The sequence below is a fragment of the Colletotrichum godetiae genome (genome assembly GCF_030913485.1).
Source record: "Colletotrichum godetiae strain CBS 193.32 chromosome Unknown BDP55scaffold_5, whole genome shotgun sequence".
NCBI lineage: Eukaryota > Fungi > Ascomycota > Sordariomycetes > Glomerellales > Glomerellaceae > Colletotrichum > Colletotrichum godetiae.
Genome location: NW_026851253.1, coordinates 1,260,507 through 1,282,500, shown reverse-complemented (window position 1 = coordinate 1,282,500; position 21,994 = coordinate 1,260,507). Strand labels below are relative to the sequence as shown.

The 21,994-nt window shown below is 54.4% G+C and overlaps 8 protein-coding genes across 8 annotated transcripts; 4 read left to right on the top strand and 4 right to left on the bottom strand.

The window, feature by feature from the left end:
• Positions 1–1,096: 1,096 nt before the first annotated feature.
• Positions 1,097–3,453, top strand: BDP55DRAFT_690738 (uncharacterized protein; the record flags this gene model as incomplete). Its single annotated transcript, XM_060576897.1, has 3 exons — positions 1,097–1,706; positions 1,816–2,625; positions 2,684–3,453. 3 exons carry the CDS (start codon positions 1,097–1,099, stop codon positions 3,451–3,453), a joined length of 2,190 nt encoding a protein of 729 aa, XP_060434680.1.
• Positions 3,454–4,381: 928 nt separating this feature from the next.
• BDP55DRAFT_690737 (ribosome biogenesis regulatory protein) lies at positions 4,382–4,975 on the bottom strand (the record flags this gene model as incomplete). Its single annotated transcript, XM_060576896.1, has 1 exon — positions 4,382–4,975. One exon carries the CDS (start codon positions 4,973–4,975, stop codon positions 4,382–4,384), a length of 594 nt encoding a protein of 197 aa, XP_060434679.1.
• Positions 4,976–5,530: 555 nt separating this feature from the next.
• BDP55DRAFT_627661 (mitochondrial ribosomal death-associated protein 3-domain-containing protein) lies at positions 5,531–7,024 on the top strand (the record flags this gene model as incomplete). Its single annotated transcript, XM_060571786.1, has 2 exons — positions 5,531–6,176; positions 6,234–7,024. 2 exons carry the CDS (start codon positions 5,531–5,533, stop codon positions 7,022–7,024), a joined length of 1,437 nt encoding a protein of 478 aa, XP_060434678.1.
• Positions 7,025–7,248: 224 nt separating this feature from the next.
• Positions 7,249–10,466, bottom strand: BDP55DRAFT_649212 (DNA replication licensing factor MCM7). The gene is made up of 5 exons (XM_060573896.1): positions 10,165–10,466; positions 9,845–10,089; positions 9,665–9,789; positions 7,662–9,609; positions 7,249–7,593 (listed from the first exon to the last, which is right to left on the bottom strand). The coding sequence occupies exons 1-5, from the start codon at positions 10,211–10,213 to the stop codon at positions 7,522–7,524; spliced, it is 2,439 nt and encodes an 812-aa protein (XP_060434677.1). The 5' UTR covers positions 10,214–10,466; the 3' UTR covers positions 7,249–7,521.
• Positions 10,467–10,718: 252 nt separating this feature from the next.
• BDP55DRAFT_711571 (ATPase) lies at positions 10,719–14,604 on the top strand. The gene is made up of 2 exons (XM_060578184.1): positions 10,719–10,988; positions 11,045–14,604. The coding sequence occupies exons 1-2, from the start codon at positions 10,872–10,874 to the stop codon at positions 14,561–14,563; spliced, it is 3,636 nt and encodes a 1,211-aa protein (XP_060434676.1). The 5' UTR covers positions 10,719–10,871; the 3' UTR covers positions 14,564–14,604.
• Positions 14,605–14,733: 129 nt separating this feature from the next.
• BDP55DRAFT_627658 (uncharacterized protein) lies at positions 14,734–15,240 on the bottom strand (the record flags this gene model as incomplete). Its single annotated transcript, XM_060571785.1, has 1 exon — positions 14,734–15,240. The coding sequence occupies one exon, from the start codon at positions 15,238–15,240 to the stop codon at positions 14,734–14,736; it is 507 nt and encodes a 168-aa protein (XP_060434675.1).
• A 1,344-nt stretch (positions 15,241–16,584) lies between these two features.
• Positions 16,585–18,029, top strand: BDP55DRAFT_510497 (uncharacterized protein; the record flags this gene model as incomplete). Its single annotated transcript, XM_060567707.1, has 2 exons — positions 16,585–16,925; positions 17,000–18,029. Coding segments are annotated over 2 exons (1,371 nt in total), but the record flags the coding sequence as incomplete, so codon positions are not given.
• Positions 18,030–18,867: 838 nt separating this feature from the next.
• On the bottom strand, positions 18,868–21,735 carry BDP55DRAFT_315378 (uncharacterized protein). Its single transcript, XM_060566713.1, has 3 exons — positions 21,652–21,735; positions 21,301–21,582; positions 18,868–21,221 (listed from the first exon to the last, which is right to left on the bottom strand). Exons 2-3 carry the CDS (start codon positions 21,439–21,441, stop codon positions 19,017–19,019), a joined length of 2,346 nt encoding a protein of 781 aa, XP_060434673.1. The 5' UTR covers positions 21,442–21,582; positions 21,652–21,735; the 3' UTR covers positions 18,868–19,016.
• Between the last annotated feature and the right edge of the window lie 259 nt (positions 21,736–21,994).

Below are 21,994 nucleotides of genomic sequence, written 5' to 3'. Positions count from 1 at the left end.
TTCAGCCACCTGGCTGTTCTTGCACAGAAATACAAACGGGAACAACCCAGAAACAAGTCAAGCCAGAGCCCGTACCCTTGGTTCAATCGTCCCCCAACTTGCAACGCCCATCCCATAGTTGCATCAGCCTCCTTTTACACGCCCGGCGTCTCCAACGCCTGCTTTCACCTTACTCCAACGCCCTTCAAAAAACAGCGATACTGTGCTTATCTCAAGGGGCCTTGCGTTGCACCTTACCTTACTCTTTGGTCACCTACGTACCTAGCTATCCCCCCCTCCCCTTCTTTCCTAGGTACCCTACCTTTACACTCACACACCCTCTCTCACCCTTCATCACCCTCTTCCTTCTCGACATTGCACACATCCATCGCCCGCACCTTTTGTCAAGTTAGGTTAGGTGATCTCTGTTCCCTCAATCGCCCACTACAGCTTTCCTTAGCCTGTCTGCTCCATCTGGCCTATTACGGTTTACCCCCCCTTCCACCTCCTTATATCCCCGACAGATGCTTGATCCGTCTGGTCCCAGTGCGTGCACCGAAACAACTGGCCCTCCTGCGGCAGAGAACGAATCAGGATAGGGACCGTCTCTGGGCCTCCTTGCCCGTCCCATCTCAACCTATCCCATCCCATCCCGATCCTGATTCTGATCCTGTTCTGTGCCCTGTGTGTCTGTGTCTCCCCGTCGCACTACTCTCTCTCCTTGCCGCACCAGTACATACACACAGTCTCTCTACCTTACGGATACCACTACTTCGTACAGCTTGAGCCCTGAGGTAGCCCATGCAGGCCTGGTGTCTCTCTGGAGTCTGCCTCACCTCATCCACCTCACCTTACAGATACACCACCATACTTACCCTGGGCTGTTGATTCGTACCGTACGGATCCCCAAGCTGGGTGGCCCTGACCTGATTGAGGAGCTCCTGCGCTGCCTCTCTGCCACCACCTCACCCATCACCGCCGCCGCCGCCCGCCCACCTACGCCTTGTCTGTGTCGCCGCGCCCTCTGGGTATCATCCTTGACCGGGCCCCCAAAATCTCCTATTCCACTCAGCGACCCGGGGAAAATTAAGAGAGCGAGGCACATTAATTTCCTACCATGGGCCGGAAGCATGCACCACAGCCGCTGACGCTGTCTGAATCTCAAGCCGCCTCCGATCAGCCTGAAGACGTGCCGCGCTCTGCTGAAACCCTCGCCTCTGCCGTTCCTCCAAGCGCTGGCTCTAAATCGCAGTCCTCTCCCAGATCTCCGCGCTCTCCCTTTAGGTTCACTCCGAAAAGGCCCAGCGCCAGTAGCAAGCAGTCTCTTCAGTTGACTGACGAGCATCGAAACTTTCAAGATCAAGAAGACGACGACGACCTCGAGCAGTATCAACCCATCTCCTCTGCCCTCCACCGCGCCTCCGAAGACACGCCCCCTCGCCAGCATCATCAGCACAACCCCATCAGCCCTCGCCAACAACAGCACCGCCCCGACGAGCCAACCCGAAGACCCTCCAAGGCCGCCGGCTTCTTCTTCAATTTCACAAAGTCTGCCAACAAATCGTCCCATTCTCTCGTCTCCCCCTCGCAGTCTCCCTCACACCCTCAGCGCCAGCACCAGCAACACCAACAGAGCCCGATCCAGTACCCTGACTCGAGAGGCGAAAGTATGTCGAGGGGCCCCGACAATGCTCCTCCCATGAGCAGCCAACCCACCCAACCTTTAGGTACGAGGATAACTTTCCTTCTTGAGACCGCAGTGTCCACTGCCTGTGCAGCCAGGGCCCACTACCTGATCCATCCCCCGTTTCGCCTATCGTGAGACCATTTCTTCAGTCGCTGACCCGTATGCCATTTCACCAGCAGATCCGTCCTATGCTGAGCACTCCGTCCAAAAGCCCGCACCCACCCTGCCGTCCCGCTCCGACGTGCCTTTAGCCTCTGCTGCCGACTACGATAACTCTCCTGCCCAACCCTCCTCGTCCAAGAAGTCCAAATCGAAGCCATTTGGTCTTCTGAGCCGCAGCAAGTCGCTTCGCGACAAGGACGGCTCAAGCTCTCGAGACAAGCAACCCAGCCCGGTGCCAGTAACGATCGTCGAACCCGAACCGTCGCATACCTCGACAAGTCGTGACCACTCGCTCAACAACAACACCAATACTGGGCCCGACAGGTTTGCCAGAGAAATGGTGAACTCTACCGGGCGGAATCGCTCGGAAGACCGCGCGTCACCCCGGGAAATGAACCACAAGGACAACCACAGGGAAAAGGATCACCACCCTCGGCAAAACTCATCTTCGCAGAACGGTGGCTTCTTCGGAGGACTGAAGAGCGGCAGAGACATTATTAGCAACCGGTTATTTGGCAAGGGTGGCCGCAGTGGAAGCACGACGGAGAGGGAGCCTGTTATTGATGACGAGCACTACACGCTCAGGACAATCAACCTGCCTCTCGTCGAACAGACACGTCGCACACGCATCTCGAAGCGCTTGGAGGACTCAAGAGACAAAACGGAGTTTTGGATGCCAGCATTCCCGTGGCGCGCGATCGACTACTTGAACTACAAGGGCTGCGATGTAGAAGGCTTGTACCGTGTGCCTGGCAGCGGTCCGCAGATCAAGAAGTGGCAGAGGAGGTTTGACGAAGGTTCGTTCAGCACACAAGCCCACGCAAAGTTGGCGCCTAGCTTACCCTTCTTCTCTAGAGTACGATGTAAACCTCTTCGAACAGCCGGATCTCTACGACATTAATATCATAGGCTCCATGCTCAAGGCTTGGCTCAGAGAGCTTCCCGACGAACTATTCCCCAAGGCAGCCCAGGAGCGAGTTGCGAGAGAATGCGCCGGCTACGAAACTGTACCCCCACTCTTGATTGAAGAGCTTTCGAACCTCTCGCCGTTTAACTACTACCTCCTTTTCGCAATCACCTGCCATCTCAGTTTGCTACTGGCGCACTCCGACAAGAACAAGATGGACTTCAGGAATCTCTGCATCTGCTTCCAACCATGCATGAAGATTGACGCTTTCTGTTTCAGATTCTTGGTTTGTGACTGGCGCGACTGCTGGAAGGGCTGCAAGAACGAGGCAAAGTTCATTGAACAGGAATATCAACTTTTCGACCAGCCGCCCCCGAAAGGCCTCTCGGAACCGCGCAAGCCCTCTCGTGAGACGAGCGAGGAGCCAGCAGCACCTGCAGCACAGGAAGAACCCATTCCTACCACATTGGACGACAGGGCGGGATCGTCTTCGGCAGAAAGCAGTAAGCAGTCCAGCGCTGTCGCCGAGCAGCAGACCAAGGAGAAAGACAGGCGGCTAAAAAAAAAGCCCCTCCAACTTTCTGAGTCAAATGGCAGCGTCGCATCCAGCTCAACGATGGGTACGACGCTGACCATTGACAGCGGCCGCGAGCCGCGGGGCTCGAATGACTTGCGGCCCTTGTCACCCATCAAACCTCTTTCACCACTCGGCTTCTAAAACACCATTTTGAGCATCCTTTAGTTTCATTCTTCCTCGAATACCCAGGCGGAACTCGTGTGTATAGGGAACACTTCAGCATCACCATCAACAACATCACTGACGACATTCACGCCACTGACGACTTCCGTTCTTCCTCCTCCGAGCGTCTCTCCCGGCCCCGGACCTGTGCCAAGCCAATATCGGATGTCGCTCAAGTCATGGCATGAACGGATGGCTTTGAACCACAGGCCGGGTGCCTCTTCATTTGCGACACAGCATTATGCTATTTGGTATACCCCCAGGGCATCGAACCATATCACAAAAGCCGTCGATTTTACTGTTTTCAGGAAACTGCGTTGGCCGAGCTCTCATCGACATGCAGGTTCCTGGCAACCAGAGCTACATCAGAGTGGTATCACCAGTAGCAGCTCTAGGTTTGGGTACCTAATTTTTTCTTCCTTCTTTTGCTTTGGTGAGGTGCCGCGGATATAGCGTGGTTTGGTCTTTAGTAGCATGACAGGAATTGGGTGAGCGAGGAGCATTCACAAGATGCTGGATGGGGGACGGGGGACGATTCATAAGGGCCACGAACAACATGACTGCAGGGGTTGGTGGGATCTCTGTACAATATAGGACTCTTGTATGTAGGACAAAAGGGGACGCGCGCGGGGACACCCACGTCATATGCCCCCTTTTTTGCAAAACAAAATCGGAGGACAAGTTCACAGCAAGACTTAGATTGCTCGTAATAACGTGAGTTGTAGCGGGCCGAATCTTGGGCCACAAAGCGCTTCCATGAGCTTTTCTGAGATACCGATGCCCTTCTCCCATTTGACAAAAGATGCCGAGAATGATTTTTTTCCACCGTATGAACGCCGTAACCATGTGCCAAAACCCGAAGCATTACATATTCCGCACCCAAAGCCTCCTCTCACTTCCCTTCTCCTCATCGCTTCTCCCGCTTCTCGCCGGCCTCGCGCTGGTTCTTTCTCATTTTTCTCTCGTTGCGCTTGATCCTCTCCTTTCTTTCCCTCCGCTTGTCGCCCTGCCAGGTGGTGCCTTCCTTGCGCTTCGCCTCCTCCTTGGGATCGACCTCGACGAGCCAATCGTCCTCGCCCTTCTTGTTCATGCCCTTGTAACCCCACTTAGCGCGCCACTCCTTGGTGTCCTCGTCAAAGACGAGGTTGCGGCGCTGCTCGCGCGTCTTGGGCTTGATGCCGCGCTTGGCGGCGAAGCGCTCCCATTTGGTGGGCTCCTTGGCGACCGGCACGGGCTTCTCGCGTGGGAGGGCCGTCGAGGGGTCCGGGAGGGAGAGGAGGACGCCCTCGGGGGTGCTCTGGAGGGGGCAGGTGGTGAGGAGCTGGTTGATGAGGGCCTGGGCGCCGTCGCGGGCGGTGGCGGCGAGGGAATCTTCGATGGCGGACTTGTCGAGCTCGAGGGGGTTGGGGTCGTTGGCCAGGAGCAGGCCGAGGTCGAAGTTGTAGGGCGTCGGCTTGTTGACTGCGACGGGCAGCTTGGGGCGCGAGATGGAGAGCGCCATTTTGTGTGTGTATTGTATTTTCTCTTGTCGCGAAATCGAATTAAGGTGCTGTCTATGGTTTGCGCTGGGTTTTCCCTTTCGAATGGGTTGAGTGTCGTGTTTGTCTAGTACTGGCGGTTGCGCAACCAAGGTGGTATACTCCAGAACTTTTTTTCTTTTGGCTGGCTGGGTTTAGGAAATTTCGACGGGCGATAGCGATAAGAATCGGAACAACTGACACCGCCACGCCGGCTGTTAATGCAGCCAATCAACGTTTCAAATTGGCTGGTGCACCTTGGTCCCCGTCATTGGGTGCTACTAGGGGGTGTGGCTTTAACGTCCCGAGAATTTACCATCGAACTTTTTGGGGAGAGCTTCCCAATCGCACGACGAACCAGCAAACTCCAAGGGCGAAAGCTGCGTCGGACGGAAAACGAAACGCTGGCCGGCCCCCATTCGAATGGCATTTTAATAAAACAGAACGAATATCCACCTCACCGATAATCGATTCAGGAAACCGGCGTCCTCTTTCTTACTCCCCTGTTCCTCCGGCAATCGCACACACACACACACACAATGGCTTCCGCAGCGAACTGCGCGCGGTGCCTCACCAGGCCCACGACCGCCGCAGCAACGGCACCCCGACTCCTCTCGCAGCGCATCGTCCCCGTCGTCACCGCATATGCCGTCGCCGGCGCCGCCCCCTTCTCAACCTCGTCGGCCGACGCTGCCCCGCGCACCCTCAAGATGATTGGGAAGCACATCCGTCGCGGCAAGATCAACCAAAACTCCAAGAAGAAGAGGGACAACGTCAGGGTCAAGAAGCCGAACCCCGGCGAGAGAAAGGCGTTCCGCAAGCGCATCACGCTGAGCAATAACAACGCTCTGGCCGTCGAGGGCCTCAAGGAGATCACCAGCGAGACGCTCGCCGCGGCGGAGAGCAAGGGGTCCGTCGTCGGCCTGCCGGACAACCTGGTCGATAAGCTCCGGACGCTCGAGGCGTTCAAGACGACGCAGAACTGGGCCTTGTTCCGGAGGCCGCATATGCTGGTCAGGGAGGAAACTGTCAAGCTTGCGGGCCGGCTGGATGCTGCCGTCAAGGAGAAGCAGACGTTGAGATTGGCATTGACGGGCGGCAAGATTGCAGGAAAGAGCATGCTGTTGCTGCAGGCTATGGCTCACTCGCTGATGAACAATTGGGTTGTCATTAACATTCCCGAAGGTATTATCTCCTCCCGACGAACACTGAAAAGCGTCCCTCACTAACCAAGTACATCAGGCCAAGACCTCACCAACTCCAACGCGGACTACAGCCCCGTGCCCAACACCAAGCCCATCCAGTTCTACCAGCCCACCTACACCTTCAACCTCCTCCAGACCATCGTCAAGACCAGCGGCCCCGTCCTGGAGCAGTACAAGATTTCAAAGGAGTACCCCGAGCTCCTTCACGTCCCCAAGGACGGCACTCTCCTCGACATCGCCACCGCCGCAAAGGAGCCCGAGTTCGCCTGGCCCGCCTTCCAGGCCCTCTGGCACGAACTCACCACCAATCCCACGGCTCCCCCCGTCCTCCTCACCCTCGACGGCCTCTCCCACATCATGAAGATCTCGGCCTACCGCGACCCGGCCTACAACCTCGTCCACGCCCACGACCTAACCCTCGTCCGCCTCTTCGCCGACGCCCTCGCAGGGAAGACCCCGCTCGCCAACGGCGGCGCTATCATCGCAGCCACCTCGCGCAGCAACGCGCCCCGATCGCCCTCCATGGAACTCGCCCTCGCGCAGTCCGCCGCTGCTGCCGCGGACCAGTTCGTCCCCACCCCCGACCCGTACCTCAAGGGCTATGACGACCGCGTCTACGAGGTCGTCCGCGGCGTCGAGACCCTCGACGTCAGCGGTATCACCCGCCAGGAGGCCCGCGCCGTCATGGAGTACTGGGCTGCCAGCGGTCTCATGCGCGCGCGCATCGACGAGTCGTCCGTCGCGGAGAAGTGGACTCTTGCTGGTGGCGGTGTCCTCGGCGAGTTGGAGCGGGCGAGCTTGCTCAACTCCCGCGTGTTGCAGTACTAAAAGGGACCAATGTCCAAGAGGGGAGTTTGAGAGACAGAAAAAGGCATGTAGAGAGAACGTGTATACATGTGCTAGTGTACCAAGAGATGCCTACTTGTAGAAGGGGGGTAACAAAATTTTTGTATTATACAACCACATCATCTAAAGTGATGGGAATTTCCAATCTGTTACAATAAATGTGCACAGTACCAAAAAAAAAAAAAAAAAAAAAGGGGGGGGGGGGGGCAAGATCAAGCAAAAGTCACAAGCAAAAGCGAGCTCAAGACCATGTAATACTGGGTTCATTATTTTTATTTTTCATTCGTATGACGGGACAGTCCACTCAAGGTACTTCCGCCAACAATGCTTCTTCCCCTTCTTTCTTCAATCATATAAGAACCAAAACGCCAAGTCCCGAGGGCTTCATTTTTGCGAAGCGAAACTATGAGAAAACAACACAAGATTGGAGCAACCGCTGCGCGACAAGAATACTACTCCCACATCCCCGCCCAAAATTCTTATTCGTCCCTCTCTGCGCCGTTGGAGGTGATGAAGACCAGCCTCGTACCGTTTCCAGCCGTTTGCCAAACCTATTTTGTGAATTGTCAGTATTATCCATCGATGAGTGCAGTAGTAACAACGGGTGGAAGAAACTTACATCAAGCTCATTGTACTCCTCCAAAGCCGCAAGCCACTGGTCCTCAGTGAAGCCCTTGGCAATGACACGCTCCTTGACCTTGCGCAGACTAAGTTCGACGCCGAGCTCCTCGTCGTCGTCCTCAGCGTCATCGGCTCGGCAGGCGCCGCTGTCGGCGAGGGTCTTGACGAGGTTGTAGATCCTGCTGCTGGCGTTGAGACGCTGGCGTCCGTTGGCGGCCTGCTCGGCTGCAAGACTCTCCTTGGAGGCCTCGACGAGGCGCAGGGCTTCGTCAACGTCGTCGTGGGTGACCTCGTTGCTGAAGCGCAGGCGGGCGAGGGCCTGCGCGAGACGGACGATACCAAGGAGGGTACGCGGAGTGGTGTGGGTAAATTGTTCGCCCTTCTTCTCGGCGCGCTTTTGCTGGCCACGCATGCGAACGTAGGTCTTGCCGATGTACTCGGAGACGGAGGCGGGGACGACGGGGCGGTAAGTGCGGGCTTGAGCGACGTAGGAGCGGACCTCGTGGGGGGAGAAGACGACCGAGTCGTTGCCGATGTCTGGGTGACGCTGGTGCATGTGGACGTAGGTCACGTGCTTGGCGAGCTGGGCATCGGATTCGCGGGTCGGTGAGTCGAGGAGAAGGAAGATGATGTCGAAACGGGAGAGGAGGGCGGCAGGGAGGTTGATGTTTTCGACGGGGGAGATGCGGGGGTTGTAGCGACCGTAGATGGGGTTAGCGGCGGCGAGGATAGAGGTGCGGGCGTTGAGGGTGGTGGAGATGCCGGCCTTGGAGATGGAGATGGTCTGCTGTTCCATGACCTCGTGGATGGCGGTACGGTCGTTGTCATCCATCTTGTCGAATTCATCGATACAGCAGATACCGTTGTCGGCGAGGACGAGGGCACCACCTTCGAGGACCATCTCATCGGTAACGGGGTCTCGCATAACGGCGGCCGTCAGACCGACACCACTGGAACCACGACCGGAGGTGTAGACACCACGAGGAGCGACCTTTGAGATGTACTTGAGCAACTGCGACTTGGCCACACCAGGGTCACCCATGAGGCAAATGTTCAGGTCACCACGGATCTTCATGCCGTCCTTGACCTCCTTTGTCACACCACCAATGAGTAGAAGAAGAAGAGCCTTCTTGACGTCGAGATGACCGAAAATTTCAGGGGCGATGGACTTGGCGAGGAGCTCGTAGACTTGGCCGGACTGTCTGTATTGGTCGATGCGACGAACCAGAGCGGGATCGACAATCATCTCAGAGTAGGCCTTCTTGTGCTGAACGATGTGGTGCGCCTCGACGTAGGTATCGGTCAAGAGGCCGGCCTTCATCGCCTTGAAGCCAGTGTAGGGTGTGGGAAGGAAGATGCCAGAAATGTCGACAACGTCACCGGGGTTCACCTTGCGAACAGAGGTGCCGTAGCACAGCACGGTCAGAGTTCTAGGGATCTGGCCGATGGGCACCTGCTCAGCTAGCTCTTGGACCTTGACTTCCTGGAAGGGCAAGAACTTGGATGCTCTCGAAGAAGGATGCAGTTGACCCTTGGCTTGGTTCGTCTTACAGTCTTCGGACGGGCATACGGTCAGGGGGCCGTATGACTTGTCGTTAACGGGTTGGAAGATTTCGCAACCGCAGCGATCGCAAGTGTACGCGCTGACTTGTACGATGGGCTTGACGTCCGAAACTCTTGTGGCAATGGCTCGGATGGTAATGAGATGGCCCAATTGCTCGCCCTTGACCTCTCGCACGGCAAGCGCCTTGGCGGGGTGGGAGGGAGTCTCAGATCGGGGCTTGAAGACGAGGGTATATCGGCGAGTGAGCTCGGCGGGGAATTTGTCCTCAGCGATGCTTGGGTCGGGCAGCTGGCCATCGACAGGCTCGGTAGCCTGCCTCTGCAAGATGTCGTTTCTCTGCTTTCTCCGCTCCATGAGAACATCCAGCACATCATCCTTGAAACTACCAACACTGTTAGTCATGATGCCCCTATATGGCAGGCGCTGGGGAACCGTACGTGACATCTTCACTGGGTTGAGGCATAAGCTTGTCGACCGCTCTCGACATCAGCTCAACGTAGTGTTTCGTGTTAATTTCGATAGAGTGAACAAGCTGGAGTTCATCGCCGAGTGATGTCTCGAACTGTGAGAGTCAGTCCCAGTCCGCGGGCTTGATAGGGGCCGCCAGTGCAACTCACACTCGCCAAGTCGTCCAGGTCAATCAAGACCTCATCAATCTTGCGATCTGCCAGGTTCTGCATCATAACCTTGTATTTCGGCCCAGGCGGACTCCTGGCCTGGCGACGGGTGCCACGAGTCTGGTCATCCTCCATCACCTCATCGTCGCTAAAGTCATCCTCGTCTATCGTGATGTTTCCGAGGGCATGCGAAATCGTTTGCTCGGGGGACGCCTTGAAGTCTGTGAGGAAGGATTCAAGTGCATCTATTGCAGGTCAGCACGGTCATGATGGCGGTGCGGGAGAGGCCAAGGCCAAGAGCATCAAAGGGTTGAGCATACTCTGCTGTGCTTCATAGGCTACTGGCGCCTTGAATTGACGGAGCGCCATCTTGACAGAATCTGTGCGATCTCGGCTGTGGGGTTTCCTTCAGTCTTGGTGTACGATTTGTGTATTCGACAGCGGCGATGCGATGATGAGGTTGCTCTACTTGGTCTCTGCGACAACCGCGGGGAGTGTGGACTTTGTGGTTCTGCTGCTATCGGATTGAAGATTATTTGGCGCCGAGTGGGGGGCTGGGAAGAATCGAATGTGAGATCAATGCGACCAGGGGTTCAGAAATTGGCCGGGCGACACACAAGAACGCGTCGCGGTTAGGAAAGAGGGACGCGTTGAGCCACAGGGCTTAATTGATTTTCAGCCACATGCAGCGTCAGGTACCTCACTGTTGTACTTCTAGCTGGTTCCTGAGGCGCAAGCTGTTGGACGGTGCACCTGCATCCAGTACGTACGGATACGTACCTTGCAGCTACCCCGTGTTCGGACCCAATGGGGGTGGAGGTGGCCTTACCATGCCGGGAATGCCTCGGCGTCGGCACATGCCAGGGTCACTTTCGGCTGAACTCCCATCCCCAGCTCCAGCAGTTCAAGCTCCGGTGACTCTCCGCAACGATATCTGTTGCCATTGCCTAGTGCTCTCGTTGTAGAGTCCGTCGCTCTCTCCCTTCACCCTTTCTCATGGACCTCGAGAGACTCAATTGCAGCAGTCATGTCTTCCCGGCGCAATGCGCAATCGACTCCCGCGGAGATCTCCCTCGCCCACCTCAAGAACTGCCTTGTCAATCTCCCCGCATCGCTGGTCTCACTCCTCGTGAACGTCAACACAGTATGTCTCCAGTCAACTATTATCAGTAAAACTTGTTCTGACGGCATATTCTACAGCCCGCACAAAATGTAGTTGTAGAACTAAGTTACCGGCCCTCCGCGAGCGCCTCCGGGTCCGGCGCATCACAACAACGATCCGTCTTCGTCGGGTGGACGGGCATGCCGAGTAAGCGCAAGGTTGCGCCCATAGTCGGACGCGATGGCATCAATGGTGGTAGATCAGGGGCTTCGGGGCGTGACCAGGAAATGGCGCAGGTCGAAATTGACGCGACGTTGGCCAACACCCTTGGCCTTACCGACGGACAAAAGGTTACGGCTTCAATACACGTCGATCCGCCCGTTGCGCACACGATCAATATTGAGCCGCTTACTCCGGAAGACTGGGAAATGATTGAGCTACATGCAACGTTTCTCGAGCTCAACCTTCTCTCCCAAGTACGAGCTTTACCGAACCCCGCCTTCACTTCCAGCTCCGGCTCATTAGTCGCTCCTCACGCTTTGACTCTACACCTCTCGCCAACATCGACAGCAAACGTCAAAGTGGTTTCTCTTGATCCCGCACCCGGTGCTGAAGTTCCTTTCGTCAAGATATCCCCCGACGCTGAAGTTATTGTTGCGCCAAAGGTCCGGGCCAAGACAGCACACTCCCTGGGAGAGAATCGTAGCGTGGCAAGCACCTCCAAGTCTAAGCGTAGCGGCACAAGTACAGTCCGGCGGCGTAGTGCGCGAGAAGAACGCAAGCCTGCCCTTTGTCTGCGCGGTATCGCCTATTCGGCTTGCCGAGATTGGTTCGACGAGGACCTGAGTAGCCAAGACTTCAGCGTTTGGGTAGACCGCGACATTCTGTACACTAAGGACTTCCGAGGCGTAAACTATGTTTCGGTCAATATTCTGCGACCTACACCACAAGCAAGTTCCACTCAGAAACCGCAAGATGCCGAACAATCAGCAAGCACTTCAAAAGTAGCTACAAAGGTTGTCGCACATCTACGCGCTTGGGACGACCCACCTGACAGCAAGACCATCGTCCTCTCTCCAGCATTGTGTGCGACGTTAGGCTTTACTGGATCTGTGGGAGGAATTATCAAGATCGAGCCGGCGCCACAACAATGGCCGCTGGATGCTGTTACAAAGTTGATAGTTCAACCATTTGCCGCTTCTAAAAAGTCTTCGGATGGATTGAAGTTCGGCGGCGAGTCCAAGGCTGGTAAGGAGGAGGCGGCCAAGCAGTTCAGGCATCTGTACGCTCGCAAAGACGGCGCCCCTCTCGTCACTGGCCCCCTGACAGATGGATCAGTAATTGGTCTTTTCGAGGGCCTAGAGGCTCCCCAAGGTTGGGAAGGAGGCGTAATCAAGTTCGATCCGCCAGCCATCAACAGTGATCCGCTCAGATCGTCAACAAGATGGGTCTTGGGCCTGAGCGAGAAAATCGCTGTCGATATTCGAGACCCAGTTCCCCGACCGTCGTGGATGAATGACGACAGCATCGCCGAGCTGCAGCCGTCCTACGACGGTCAGCTCGTAGGAATCGATAAGCTCCTACAAGATCTTCGAAGCCACCTTTCGCACCTTTCCTCGACTCTTCTGACCGGTGCCATGGGTTCTGGCAAAACCGCCGTTGCCAGGTCTTTGGCCCAGGAGCTTGGGAAAGACCTTTTATTTCACACAACCTACTTCCCTTGTCGGAAGCTTGTTAATGACGAGACTCGCATTGCTACTATCAAGGATACCCTGAACCAAGTGTTCATGTCAGCCAGTTGGGGTGCTAGGCTAGGTGGCAAGGCACTCGTAGTCTTGGACGATCTTGACAAGTTGTGTCCTGTGGAAACCGAGTTGCAAGTCGGCAATGATAACGGACGAAGCCGTCAAATCAGCGAAATCATTGGTTCCATGGTACGCCAGTACTGCAACGTGGAAACTGGAGTGGTTCTTCTGGCTGTTGCGGAGGGCAAAGACTCCTTAAACAGTGTGATCATTGGGGGTCATGTTGTCCGGGAGATTGTTGATTTGAAGGCACCAAACAAGGAAGCGAGACGAAAGGTCATGGAAAGCATTGTCAGAAGAGATGCCGTCTCCGCCGAGGACTTGCCACGGGCACCACAGAACGGCAGCCGTCCACCTACAGCCGACGGAAGCGCTGGAGGGGAGGACAGTGCATGGATGGATGCTGGCAGCCAAGGCAGCCGCGAGAACCAAAACGGCACCAGTGGAGGATTCGTGATCAGCCCTGACTTGGATTTCTTGGATGTTGCTGGCCTTATTGACGGCTACATGCCAGGAGACATCACCCTACTTGTGGCGAGAGCACGGAACGAAGCCATCATCAGGTCTGTTAACGACACAGACAGCGAGGGAGGTGCGGTACATCTGAGTCGCGTCGACTTTGACAATGCTCTCAAGGGGTTTACGCCTGCCTCACTGAGAAATGTCTCTCTGCAACACTCAACCACCACGTTCAGCTCCATCGGCGGATTGCAAGAGACTCGCAAGGTTCTCCTGGAGACTTTGCAGTACCCGACGAAGTACGCACCAATTTTCGAGCAATGCCCCCTACGATTGCGGTCCGGTCTGCTGTTGTATGGATACCCGGGTTGTGGCAAGACATTGCTCGCCAGCGCGGTTGCTGGAGAGTGCGGTCTCAACTTCATCAGTGTCAAGGGGCCTGAGATTCTCAACAAGTATATCGGAGCGTCTGAAAAGAGTGTTCGCGATCTCTTCGAACGCGCGTCGGCTGCGAAGCCGTGCGTTTTGTTCTTTGACGAATTTGACTCTATCGCCCCCAAGCGTGGCCACGACTCTACTGGTGTCACAGACAGAGTTGTGAACCAGCTTCTTACGCAAATGGACGGAGCGGAAGGTCTTTCCGGCGTTTATGTGTTGGCAGCGACATCCAGGCCAGACTTGATCGACCCCGCTCTTCTTCGTCCCGGACGTCTGGACAAATCTTTGCTCTGCGATATGCCGATGTTGGAAGACCGAGTCGACATTCTGAAGTCTCTTTCCAGCAAGGTCAAGCTCAGCGAGGAGTTGACAGAGTCCGACGACGCATGGATTGATCTCGCACGGAAAACCGAAGGCTTTTCTGGTGCCGATCTTCAGGCTCTTGTGTCCAACTCCCAGTTAGAGGCGATCCACGATGTTCTAGACGACGTCAGCCATGTCCCAGCAACGAACGGCAAGGTCAACGGCAAGTCATCTTCCCAAGGCTCTGTTCCCAGCTTCGTACAGTTCCGTTACGGCCAAGACGCTGCACCTACCGCGAAGCCTATCAGCCGACAGCAAGAGCTCATTGAAAATGCCGCCATCCTCGCCAAGTTGGAGAGCATCAAGCTTGCCCGTAAGAGGGTCAAGCAATCTCAGCGCCCAGAAGTGGATGGCAAATTGGCGAATGAGAAGGAGGTTGTGGTCAAGCTGGAGCATTTGTTGAAGGCTTTGGAAAGCACCAGATCGAGTATCAGCACGCAGGAGCGGGCCAGACTGCAGAGAATCTACCGGGAATTCGTTGTTGGTCGAAGTGGTGAGATGAAGGATGGCCAAGGAAGCATGGAAATTGGCGGTCGGAGCAGTTTGATGTGAAATCTCAGGATAGCCACATTACCGTACAATATGAGTACACCTCTTAAAATAACTCTGTTCACATATGAATCTACCCGTGCTACGTGTCCGTGTCTGCCATCTACGCTTGAATATGGCACATTACTTGCCGACATTTCGTCTTTCTCACACTCGCTCCTCTTTGAATTAAATCACGCCTTCTTTCCTGCCAGAATCTTCTCGTGGAAACCCTTCCAATTCATCTCACACTGCGACTTGACAACTCCAGCCAAAAGCCTCGAGCACCGAATCTCAACAACCTCCTCCAACTCCAACGCCCCATCGCCCTCGGCCCCCTCGGCGTCCTTTATACGCCAGCGCGTCTCGAGCAAGACACTGAGCGGACAACTCGTGCGGACGAAGCTACCGTCCTTTGTAAACGTGAAATCGTAGTCGCTCACGGCGTCGCTGTTCCAGATGGCTTTCGGCAGCATCGTGGGCACGCTATCGGTGACGGAGAAGCACTGCGTCGCGGCGATGGGGTCAATGTCCTTTGGCACGGTGGGCGGGATGGCGGGCGTGCGGGCCGTGTAGTCCTTCATGTTGGGGTCGCAGTTGATGTGGTGTTCTGCATCGTGGATGAGGGCTAGGGCGGCTTCGCGGGTGAGGGAGGCGGGGATTGGGGTGGTGTGGGTTAAGGTTACTGTTGTGTTCAACATTTTTGTGAGGTGTTGTGTTTGTCTTGGTGAGGAGGTTTCTTGATGTCGTGGGGTTGGTGTATAGTTGACTTTGCAGTCTACGGTGTCTTGAGGTTTATTTATATGAAAAGGTGCGATGAGATTTGTTCTTTCAAAATGAAGTTGAAGTCTGAGATCGGAGGAAGATGTAAATTGTGAGAAAGGGAAACCTGCAGCTGAATTGATGAAGTATATGCCCCAAACAAAGAAACTCAAATTTGAAGACGATGATGCCGCACCGGAGCTTGCCCTGATGCGTCACATTGGGAGGCCGCTTCCTAGGAGCCGCATGTGATACACTCGACGTATCAGACGAAGCCTCCCCTTGCCCAAGTATTCTCACGGACCCGAATACGGCGCGTTTGGGGAACAGGTGCCCACTGCATGATGGAGTTCTTGTTTCCTCACTAATTTTGGAGGTCAAGGTATCCAGTCTCTGGTTTCCCCCCATTGGTTTCTCGAGGCATTCGTGGGGCGAGCGCCCGTGAGGATGGTTCCCCGCAGACCCGGGAGATCCGGAATCGGTGGGCAAGTACAAAGGATGATGAGTCTAGCGACTCGGGTAGAGGAAGCTTAATCCAACCTCAGAACATTTTACTCGTTTTGTTTAGGAACAACGCGGCCGGTTTTTGACTGACTCGAAAGGCAGTGACTGAGAGACATGACGATCGGCGTTTTTTCCAGTGACTTGATCATTATGGAGGTCGGCGGAGCTACGTAGTCCCACACGGGCTGAAGTAGTGGGTCTCGGACCCGGATGCGGATGCGGATACGGGGAGTGCAGTTGAATCCTTCATCGAGCAAGCTCCGGGGAGAGGTGCTATCAATGCCATGTGAATGTCGTAAAGTCCCCCCTGTATGATGGTATCATCCCCTCTTGCCTTTTCAAATGTCTGAAATGACGAGATGCATACAGCTTTCGAGCCCTTCGCCTGGTGGAAAGCACGCCTCACTCTTGGAACGTGGTTTGGTTGGCCTCCTGCAGAACCTCTGAAAAAGGGAGGGATGCGACGGCTGCTGATTCGCTCAAGTCATATCAGAACGCCGCATCTCATATCTTGGTATGCAGAATAGATGGCCAGTAAGTTGCCAAGGTGTCTTACGACACAAGCTGCGTTCCGTTCTAGATCACGATACAATTATACCTACAAGAAGCCATCGGCTCCCACTAATGGCGCAAGACTAGACATCATGGAGTATCAGCAATTTTGACTCACAATGTGCTCACCAGTTCCGGTTCCATGTTCCGTCGCAATCACTTTCCAATGAGAAAACCTTCAAAGGACAATGAGTAGGCCCAATGACCCTGACGCTGACGCTGCGGCAGTCGCTTGCGCCGAGAACATATCACTCTTGTTCCTCTTGAACAAGCTCCAGCATAAGTCCCAGCCCAACCCGCGATCATCGTATCCCATTGGGGAAAAAGAGAGAACGCTACATTTCGGTAGAGAGCGGAGTCTATGCGGCGCCTTCGCGTTCCTGGCCAGCATTGATGGGAATCCAGACTTCATCCCCGCTGTCTATATTGAAGAACGAACCGAGCAACGACGGTTGGAAATTGTGGTGGCCGTAAATAAAAAGGGCCCGAGCAAGGGTGAGGAAATCTTGTCGGATATCAAGCGTGGATTCGAACAGATTTTCCTACAGTTGAAGAATCTTGACGGCAAGTATCGATGTTGTCTTTCTCAGGAACTGAGGTTCACGAGCTTATTCGTGTTGGAACAGATCCTACAAACGAAAGATTCGAGATCGAGAATAGGGTCTTCGAGGAGGTTGTAAGAATGTGCTACGACCGAATTCTCAACCGCATCCGCGAGGAACAACCAGGGAAGTCACATGGACGCCCGACGAGGAAGCGACAGTCGATTGAGAGGTTGATCGAAACGCTCAATGTATACTTCACTCAGCCAGATAATAGCACAGTACAGTCACAAAACCTCTTGGCTAAAGCTCGCGATATAACAAAGTCACTCGGAAGATGGAGAAAATACCAAGATCCATCTAGGCTAAAGCAACTGGTGGAAGACATGTTTCAGCTTTCACGGGTCGACCACTTTGAAAAGCTTGTTCACATGATATCTCACAGAGAAATGGACCCATGCTCGAAGTCAAGTCTGTGTAATATGATCCTCAAAGTTTCGCGGTACCGAGAGGTCTCGCGACATATTTACCGGACTGCAAAGAACTACCCAATCGCTAGATACGCGGATGTGGTGACAGTCAACCTCACGAGCTTCGGGCAAGGAGTCTACGAACGGATCTCGGGGCGTGGAAGGTGCCCAGAACTTAGCACAGCTCTGTCGAGGAACGGAGTCACAACAGTCCCCGGTCGAGTTCTCAGAGATGCCTGGGGTATTTCAGAAGCACCTCTTCAGGATGTCGGCGTTGTATTCGAAAAGAAGGCGAAGGATGTATTGAGGAATGCAAAGGTCCACGCCGAGGTTCAGCTGATATACTATTACCATCTCAAAACACGCCACTCAGATCTTCCGCCTAGAGTTATCCGATCCAGCAAAGACGCGTGCTACCTCTGCAACGTTTTCATTGAAGCTGAAAAGACGTTTTACACCTCCCGATGCCACGGGAGGCTCTACCCGTCATGGAAGCTACCACTGGTCGCCGGTTGCCTGGATCTTTCTCTGAGGTTTAATGAGCTATTAAAAGGCAGAATCAGTAGTGCCTATGGGGACTTGGCTGGCTTCAAGTCCAAATGCCCAAAGGCAGATCCAGCGGAGAGCACGATTTCGACATTGAATTGGTCAATGTCTACAGCAGCAGAGGATCCATTAGTTTCTACAGTCCTGAGCCCAACACCGCCAGACCGAGAAAGTATTCAAAGCTCCGAAGGGTTGCGCAATACTACTGAGCACGAGGTCCCCATTCGAGAGTATTCACATAAGGATCAATCGGAACCAGACAGTGTACCGGCCGAGAGAATTGAGACAGAGGGATTTGTGGACGACAAGGAAGAAAGCAGAGATGAGCAAGAACATAGGCACGAAATACATGACCAGGTGGCCGAAGATAGCGAAGCCTCAACTGCAGTTGAACAAGATGAAGAAGCTCGCACCAAAGAAGACTCTTCAGGCCGAAGAAACGCTTCACTAGTTGAAGGAGGTCACGCCCCTCGCACAAAGCCTGCAACTGGAGCGTACGAGACCGTCAGAGTTCGACCTCAAGACCCTTTCACTCATCGGAGACCTGAGGTACACGCAATGCAGCGACTGGTTCGGATTAGAACGACGTATGCTGTCGTCAGAAAGACCTACTACTCCAGGGAAACAACTCCATCCGCCAAGACAATGTTGTACATTGAGAAGACGACTGTCTATTCGAATGATGGCAAGATTGAAATCAAGACAAGGAAGTTTCCACTAGCTAGGGAAGGAAGTACAGTCTCGCAGGAGCGAAGTCACCCAGCCAGGATAAGGATCATGATGAACATCTTAGCCAAAACATGAGTACACTGGGGCCACGCTTTTTGTAATTGCGATTTTCATTTGAGTAGAGAGATGATCTGCGTTGAAAGGCTCAAGCAATCCTTAGCCAAGGACTCTTTGCCTGCACACTTAGCAAAGTTGCGTTCCTAGTGAACAAAAGTTGGACCATATCCATCCCCCTCATTATCATGGCCAAACGAGCTACATACGAAGCAGCAAAAGTTCTCAAAAAACAAATCCAGTGCGATATCACGTTCCTTTCCATGGCCAAATTTTCTGAATACTCCGACATGATACAAGTGAAGATGAGTCCAAGCCTCAGAAAGGGCCAAGCTGGTCCACGTGAACTCTGACGACCTTCTCGGTGGTGAACAGCGCCACAGCACCTCCAGGGCCGTTCTGCTGAACCGCGATGTCCTTGCCCTTGGAGCTCTCTCCATTCTGGGAGTAGAACACGTCTGCAACAGGGGCCTCAGGAGCCACATTGCGGTGTCCAACGACGCCAGAGATCTCAGAGGTGTGAAGACCCACGAGACTCTGCTCGTGAATCCAGCCTTGAGCGTTGGGGATGATGAACTTCTGGTGAATGACTTGAGTCTCCACGACGTCATAGTACTTCTGCTGGGCGATCCAAGCTTCAAGGTCGTAGAGCATGTAGTAGCGAGCCTGCTTCTGAATCATCGCATACATAGCGTAGTCGAAGCCGTTGCGCGCATCCCAGAAGAGAGGGCGCATGCCAGTGCGCAGGAAGCGCAGGATGTGGGCAAAGAGATCTCCATCATTGTCGAAGTGAAAGACGCCATCGCGGTACCAATCGCGGAAGTTGATGGAGAAGATGTACTTGAACCAGGGGCTTCTCTCAAGAACGTCCATGGAGCTAACAAAGCGACGGCCACCAATTTCGAGCTTGATCTGGCCTCTATAAAGAGGGGGCATGCCGAAACCAGCAGGGACAGAAGGCCTGTCCGGGAAATCGCGGTCGACCAAATTCTGGTTGGCACCGGGGGGCGAAGGCATAGTGCCTCGAGTGGTTCTGGTGAAAGGAGTGCGAGCAGGCGCAGCACCCGTACCGAAGTTCACGTTGATGCTGGATTCACCATTAACGTGAAGCTTGTTGCCCACATCGAAGTCGGGGGCGACGCGGGCCGCGGGGTAATCGTAATAATGGCTTCCATTCGTAGACGTGGTACTTCCAGCGATGCTCGCAGCATAGGGGTTGACTCGGGGATCGTCTGAGAGAATCTCGGGATACTGGCGAGACCAAAGCGGGTTGGTGTAGTAGCCGGGGGACTTCTGAGGCTGAAAGAGGGTGGGCTTGCCGTTCTTTACCCAGATCTTGGGCTCAGCACTCTTGTCCCAGATTGTAGGCGATAGAATGGCATCCGGGGCCGCTTTCATGCCTCCATCACCAGGCTTGATGGTCTTGTCCGAATCTTCCGAGCCTCCGCTCTCATTGTCGTTTTCGTCAGACTTAGTAGAGGACGTCGTGGCGAAGCGGACCTTCTTCTCGCCCGGAGACTTGTCGGGGGCGTAGGTCTTGAGTGCGCTGAGAAGAGGAGTGGCAGGAGTAGACACTGCAGCGGGAGTGGAAGCCATAGCTTTGAGCTTCGTAGCAATCTCCTCGTTGCTGTCGGTAATCTTGATCGCAGGGCCGGGCTCTGTGTATGAAGAGAGAGAACAGGCATTCTTGGTAGGATATTTGCCCTTGAGCTTGCTATGGGTGGGCTTGTTCTGAGGGCTACCGTTGTAGATGGTAGAGCCAGAGTATGTAGACGAGCGCAGCAGCAGAGCCTCCTGATCATGGCGCTGGTTGTGCAGGGGAAGCTTAGTAGAAGAGGGCGCCTGCATGCCGAGCTTCGTAACAGCATTGTTCTTATTTCCAGGAGAGGGATTGTAAGAAGAAGCAGACAGGAGCACAGCGTCCGCAGAGTCCCTGTCGACAATCTTGAAGGAGCTTGAAGCTCTCTTATGGCGATGAATGGGCAACTTCGTCATGCGACTCGGCGACGGGTTCGTGATTGCTTCACCGATAGTTAGTTTAGCACAAGACTTGAGCTCCAAGATTTCACCCTGTATCTGAGTCTTATTGGCAAAATCGAAGGTGTCGATTTTGTTCGCGGAAGCTGCGATGTCGGACTTAGGTGCGTCCTTGTCTTCAGTAGTGACGGAACGTGTCGTGACGATGGTGACAACAGAGTCGCGAGTATCATTCTCCTTGCGATCGTTATCGAGCAGAGTAGCAGAATTCTGAAGGTGACTTCCATTCTCATGCCGGTTGTTTACGGTGATCTTGGTAGGCGTACCCTCCTCTTGAGGGGCCGTCTCATGCTCAGTAGCATCGCCAATCTGCTCCGGGCTGTGACCGAAAAGCGCAGAAAGGCGGTTTCGACGGCTGTTCTTGCGACCGGAAGAGCCAGAGGAGGCAATCTGCTTGCCAGGCGATTTTTTGTTCGACATCGTGTTTGCGAACGCGGGCTTGCGAGCTAGATGAGGATTTCCGACCTTGACTGGGATGGAGCAAGTCTGCTAGGAGTCAAAACAATGTACAAAGAAGAAAAAGGAGGACAATGGGCAGGAAGGAGAGATTTATTCTTCCACTTGCCTCGAAAATCTCCCTCGAGTAACGTGGGTCCGACATTGGCTGCTGCTGAAGCGCTGGATTGGCGGAGTGAGGATGGACATCATCTGCCGGTGAGGTATCGCATGGCCAAGGCGATACGTTGGTGCTCACATTCACCATCATGACTGCTGGAGTAGGCGGTGTCCGTGAGGCGATTTGAGAGAAAGCTTGTACAAGTATTCAGTCCCAAATAAAGGAAGCACTAATGCAAAACCGAGTGGCGGACTCTGTGATGATCAGGACGAAAGTAAAATAGCCTCGACACTAAACAATGGTCAATGAAGCCCTTTGATGAGGAACAGATGATGAGCTTCTGAGGGGTTCGTCTCTTACCTCCAAGAGAAACAGATAACCCATTTGTGGTAAGGACGCAATCCCAGCGATAATGATAAGAAGACCACACCTGCGTATGAGATACTGGAGGCTGGCTTCTTGTTCTTGACAGGGAAAATGAAAGGCAACGAACTTGAACTGCCCGAGATGTGAGGAGGAGTGATGAGGGAGGGGAGGAAAAGGAAGAATGGCAGCGAGCTTGCAAAGAAGATGTCTGCGGGAGGAGCGATGTTGTTTATGGGAGGCAGGTGCGGCAAGTCCAGGTCGCTCTTGCCTCCCAAACTCTACTTCCCTTAGCACCTGCCTTCCTTACCTTTGCTGTACTTGCTCCTTCCCGCCAGAT